Source organism: Salminus brasiliensis, chromosome 9, assembly GCF_030463535.1.
Source record: "Salminus brasiliensis chromosome 9, fSalBra1.hap2, whole genome shotgun sequence".
In the NCBI taxonomy this organism is placed as follows: Eukaryota; Metazoa; Chordata; class Actinopteri; order Characiformes; family Bryconidae; genus Salminus; species Salminus brasiliensis.
This window is the reverse complement of record NC_132886.1, coordinates 16,609,370-16,615,369: the sequence shown is the minus strand read 5'-3', so window position 1 is coordinate 16,615,369 and position 6,000 is coordinate 16,609,370. Positions and strand designations below refer to the sequence as shown.

At 41.0% G+C, this 6,000-nt stretch overlaps 1 protein-coding gene across 2 annotated transcripts in view; it reads right to left on the bottom strand.

The window, feature by feature from the left end:
- The window catches only part of arap2 (ArfGAP with RhoGAP domain, ankyrin repeat and PH domain 2), a 132,598-nt gene that overhangs the window by 58,056 nt on the left and 68,542 nt on the right, over nucleotides 1-6,000 (bottom strand). For both annotated transcript variants that reach the window (XM_072687599.1, XM_072687600.1), the window contains exon 11: nucleotides 5,059-5,258. In XM_072687599.1, the coding sequence (XP_072543700.1) occupies nucleotides 5,059-5,258 (200 nt within the window). The remainder of the gene's footprint in view (nucleotides 1-5,058; nucleotides 5,259-6,000) is intronic.

The following is a 6,000-nucleotide window of genomic DNA, read 5'->3' as shown; positions in this document are numbered from 1 at the left end:
GAGATCAGTATATATTATTGGAGCAGCAGTGAACAGCAGTAGCAGCAGTACTGCTATCATACTGGTATTAAGTAGTGATGCAGACAGCACTAAACTTCTAATGCTTCTCTGAAATTGCGTAGCTTGTTAATAATGAATGAAAGCTGGTCAGGGTCAGTTTGCTTTATGATAATGTTACCATGGCTAACTGCTCCCCTTGGCTTTACTTACTGTTAGCCCCATTAACGTTTTGTGGCTGTTCCTTTAAGGCAAGCTTAGTGCAATTAAAAAAGCTTGGTTCCAAACAGTCACGTTTCACGTCCATCTCACGAGCAAATCCAGTAATTCCAAATTAAGCCCCATCAAATGAGTTGCATTTCTCTTCTTTAGAAAATATCAATATTTTTTCTTTTGATCCAAAAATATAAAGTATAACAGGCTGGAAATACCCAGCAACCAAGCCAGTACACAGACAGAGAGTCAGCTTCAGTTGGAACTCATTATCACACTAATCCCATCCATTCCAAGCCCTTATTTCTCACAGTCACAGCTCTAATTGCAAATGAAAGGCATGAAAAAAGGCATTAATTGCTAATGAATCATGAGTAATTAATTGTGTTTGTTGGTCTCAGTGTTTGTTTAGCTGAACTTGAGGCGGCATCGCCGTTGTTTATGAGAGAAACAGATGAATTAAACATTGAGAGGAACACATATGAATATGGATTAAGCAATCCTCTTGTGTAATTAGTGGTAATGTAGAACTCGTTCGTTATCAAAGATTGTTCTAGCTGTCCAAAACCTGATGTGACTGAGGAGTGTGTTTGTGTTTTGTATGTCTGGGTTTGATTTCAGTCAATCCTTTCAATAATCAGATGGATTTCTCCATTAAACATCTTAATATACATAGAAACATGGAACAGCATGCAAATCATGAAAAAACACCACACTACTGAGATGGTATCAATACTGTGATCTGAACACGTCTGGCAGTTCATTAAAAAATCATATTTATGCTCAATTAAAAACACAACTTAGCATTTCCCTGAACACAAAAGCGCACTTAAGGTCAGCTGTCAGTGGAAAGCAGGAAAAACAAATCTATTAACTCTCAGCAGAAATTTGGGGAGAAAATGGTCAAGAAAAGAAAATGGCTATGTTGTGTGTTCCTATGGTAACAGCGGTTTGTACTAGGAGAATGTCCATTCTCTCAGTGTTTGATGTAGAGTGCTTACTACAGTTAGAGCAGCCGAGACAAGAACACCTGAATAACTGTCAAAAAGAGGCTCGAGAGCGGGACAGGAAAAGTGAAAAATAGAGACATGGAGGAGTTCACAAAATTGGTGAATGCTCCGAATTACTATCCTTTAATGGTCTCATCCCTCAAAGCAAGAATCATTTAGTCCCTGGATAAAAGAAGCCAAGCAGAAACCTCATTGTACCGAAAACCCGCCCCACACACTATAATTGAAATACACAATGCACAATTCATTCCTCTCGTTCTCTTGGTGCCTTTTTTACGGCTCTCTCGAAAAACAATGTGCACTTGTCTAATAGCTAGCCTCTCATTACATCCCCTCGCTGCTTCTTCTCCTCTTATGGTCTCCCTCCTTATAATCACTGACAGTTAAAAGTAATTAAACCAGCTCTATTACACATTCAGCCCAGGCTGTAGAGTTTGTTAAGTGTTTGGTGACTCTACCAAACACCTTTAGATGTATGCTTACTACCCTCCTAATGCAAACAGAGTACCAATTCAGTGTGCTGGTCACTTCCAGTGCAAGCAGTCTGCTCATATTGACAACGGAGATGAGATTCAGAGTACAGTTAACACTTGAATGGGATTAGTCTGACAATGGCCTACAAAAATTAAGTGTTGATGAAAAGATAGTTTCGTATGCAAAGTTGATGCCTTTGTCCATCAGCAACTGCATTTCTACATGATCTGAGCTAGGCTATTTGCAAAATGCTGCTAAGGATACAACTGCAACTGTACACTAATCCTGAGGCAAGTCGAGGTGAGGCCTTGTGTGGTAACTCACAATCCCATCCATCAGTTTGAATAATATGATGCACAGAAAATTCAGACTAGATATTGAAGTATGTAGCATCTAGTCTAGTCGAAAGATATAGAATCATATGAAACTGGCTGATTAATGGAAATTATTTATGGCAGTGGTTCTCAAACCGGTCCCCAGGGGCTTCAAGACGCTCCATATTTTTGCTTCATCTCTGGGATCCATTTCTTCGCACTGCAAGCTGGGTTGGTGTAAAAAAAAAAAAAAAAGAAAAAAAAAACATTTGAGGGCAACCATCGAACCATCTTGAGGGGCCCTGAGGACCGATTTGAAAACTACTGATCTATAGCAGGGTTCCTGGGAGGTATTAGTGTAGAAACAGCCTTGACTTTTAGGCTAAATAGTAACAGTAACTAAACAGTGGTCCCCTGTCTCTGCAGCTTTTGAGCCAGCAGAGCTTTGCCGACTTTTATACACTATGCACCTCAGCACTCGGGGACCCTGCTCTGTAACTTTACGTGGCTGATTTGCTGTGGTTCCTAACTGCTTCCATATTTTACTAATTCACCCAGTGCACAAGATGGCGTTTCTTATGGTTGGTATGCATCACTGGTTCAGGTTGTAGTAGTTGTGAGGAGAATTGAGGGAGGCCGTGGATAGCGTTGAGTGTTTTTAAGATGAAGGAGAAACGATTAACAGAGCAAGGTCAAGAGAAGACGACAACTCTACATTGTTGTGTGCCTCTGTGCGTTAGTTCTTCAAGGTACAACTCGGAGGTTAGCTTTCATAGGTTTCCAGTGGATCCTGGATGCATGCTCAGTGGCTTACAGAGATTCGTAGGGACAACTTCATTCCCCCTCAAAGTATTCACACCTGTTGTAGGCATTGCAACACAGGAAACGTTTTGTTGTGACAGCGGCAGAGTTCAGTCGCATTTAATGCATATTCAGTTGAATGTCAAGTCAGCATCTACAAGGCATCTACAGTGGATCATCCAAGAAAAGTGATGCCTGGTATTAATTCTAAGAGCTATAAGAAAGACAGGTGAGCATAGAGGTCATTTAACTTGAAACCACATGAAAAAGTCTGCATATTTAAATGCTTAGAAAATGAATAAAAATGAATAAAATAAATAATCTATACATTTATTCCATTACTCATCTCTGACTTCATACAAACCGACATTTAAAGTAATCACCCCTCTCCCTAACGATTGCAGCAACTTCTGCATTTTTGTAGATCCTTTGCCAGGTCCTCTTCTGCAAACACTACGAAGTTACAGCACTCCATTCTTGAAGCCCTTTTTACGCTTACTCCTGGGTGCTGTTGTCGAAGCCTGAATGATGTGCTGAACATCACTGATGGTTATTTTTGGCAAATCTTGAGGACATCGCGTGTAGAATGTCATTCCGCGTGCTGACCGGTGGAAAGTGCAAATGCTCGTGCTTACCAAACTTGGAACCGGAACCCGGAAGCTTTGTCTTACGCAACTAACCTATACCACTCCTAACTAATCAGGGAATATCTAAGAGGGAAGAGTTTTTACCAAATGACTACAATGTCGCAACCCATTACAGCACCAGACTGGAATTCAGTGAGATCTTTAGAACCACCCATATATGTATCTTTCTGCTGACAAACAAGTCATGGAAGCCAAACAATCTATTTTCAGTCCCAAAGTAAAAAAGTAACCAGGTGACCTTGAGGAACTGTGCAAGAAACTATGCAAGGAATGACAATTATGGCATAAAATGGGAAGTAAACAATGGCATAACAAAATCTGTAACTATGGTAACACAGGTTAGAGCAGTGGTCTCCAACCATGCCCTTGGAGAGCTACCTTCCCGCAGTCTTATTTATTTCCACCTGAGGGAACTAATCTCTGCCTTCAGACGTCCTTGATTGGCTGAATGAGATCTCTTAGGTCGGAGTTTAAACTTGCAGGAAGGGAGCTCTCCTGGAGGAGGTTTAGAAACCACTGGTTTATACACTTAAGTCTCCAAGTAATTGTGTAGAGACAATTTATATTGTTTAGCCTCTACACTCCAGTCCAGTACACTGAATTAAAACATCTAGAACTTTTCTGAGGTTGAAGAGCTTTCGTTTAATAAAAGTTTCAAGATCTCCCCACACTGCATTAAACCCCTCCTCACCTCTAGTCTCATTCAGCACCATGGACAGCAAAGCACAAAAAAGTGGACCAGTGAAGTGGTTCAGGGGCACATGTTACATTTTTGCATTGTATATTACACCATATGTGAGCAGGTTGTTAGTAGAAATACCTTAGTAAAATGTTTAACTTGGACACTACAACCCGACAGTTAAAAAAGGTTGAAGCAATATGTAAATATTGTTAATTATTCAAAAAGGGGTCATTCACTCCCCAGTCCATACCGTTTTTGGAAGATAAACTGCTGAAATATTGTTAGTGGATTTAAATATTACAAGACCAAATATTTAAACTTAAAAAGCTGAATAACAAGAAGACCTCTTATGCAGTAACTACTAAAATAGTATACACACTATATGGGAAAAAAAAGTATTGGGACACCTGCACATTCACTGTTTCTTTTAAAAACAAGGGTATTAAAGCGAGTTTATCCTGCTTTGGTTGGAGTAACTGTCCGGGGAAGGCTTTATGCTGTGAGGGTTTGATTGCATTTACCAACAAGAGTGTTAATGAGGTCAGGATATTGGATGATCACCACCTCACCTCATCCCATATGTATAGGATGGAGCGCCATCATACCAGAGAATAGTGTGCGCATGCGCATTTGCACATCTGTGCCAGCAATGGATACAACTTAAAGTAGCTAAAGCATCAGATCACCAGAAAGAGTGTCCACAAACATTTGTAAATATAGTGAATGCAATGTAGTAATGAGAGTGAGGAACTGAAATGTGGACCTACACACAGGCCCTTGCATTTAAGGGGCTGAAAGAAACCGGTGAGCTTTGTGAAGGTTTGAGATAGTGTGCAGATCTAGTAACACTTACACACTTGGTCTGAAAGTATAACAGTACAGAAGTAAATGTGTGTGTGTGTGTGTGTGTGTGTGTGTACCTGCACACATTTTACAGATGACCACTCCGAGGTTGATGGAGGCCCACTCAGGGTTTGGCGCTCGACAGTCGGCGCAGTTCCTGTTCGACTGGTTGAACCAAACCTTCTCAGCCACCTCATAATTGGACAGCGTCTCCACGATCGATTCCTGCACTGCCTCGATCCACTCCTCGCGCTCACGCTCCGACTCCGCTGTGAAACTGACAATTGATCTTTTTTAAAACTCCTCGTTATCGATTTGATTTTATGGACCAATTAAAGACGTACAAGGTGCTGGGCGGTTATTATGGGAGGGGAGAGATTGAGGAAGTAAGAAGAGAGAGAAATGGAGAGAGAGAGAGAGAGAGAGAGAGAGAGAGAGAGAGAGAGAGAGAGAGAGAGAGAGAGAGAGACAGAACGTGAGATTGAACAGTAACAGAGTAACAGCAAGAGTAAGAGCAAGAGATAAGAAAAGAACTAAAGAAAAAAGAAAGAGAGTGAGAGAGAAAGCAGGAAGGACAGGCAGCAACACAAATAAAAGGCTTGAGAGGGCGCTTTATGGCTGTAAGGATTGAGGTCCACTTAGAACACGAACACTACGAACAAAGCATTCAGGGCAAAATTAGGCTAATTCCCCACTCACTCCAAAAATACAACCCATTTGTATTGTATTTTGAAGCTCTCCTGTACCAAGACTTGAGCAAAGAAAAAAAAAAGAAGAGTGAATTCACTCAACTGGTCCTAGAGCACAGTTCTACACAAACACGCACCAACATCTAACACGCTCAGAACCAGAACACACCAGAAACCTGCCTACAATCAACCAAACCACAAAACAGCTTCATCAAACTGCATCACCTGCTGGGAAACATACCAACAATATAGAGCAGCAGATTAACCGCCGATTGGAAGAAGTCTCCAAACCGGAAGCCCATTTTAATCTAGTACAGACCCTCGTAATCA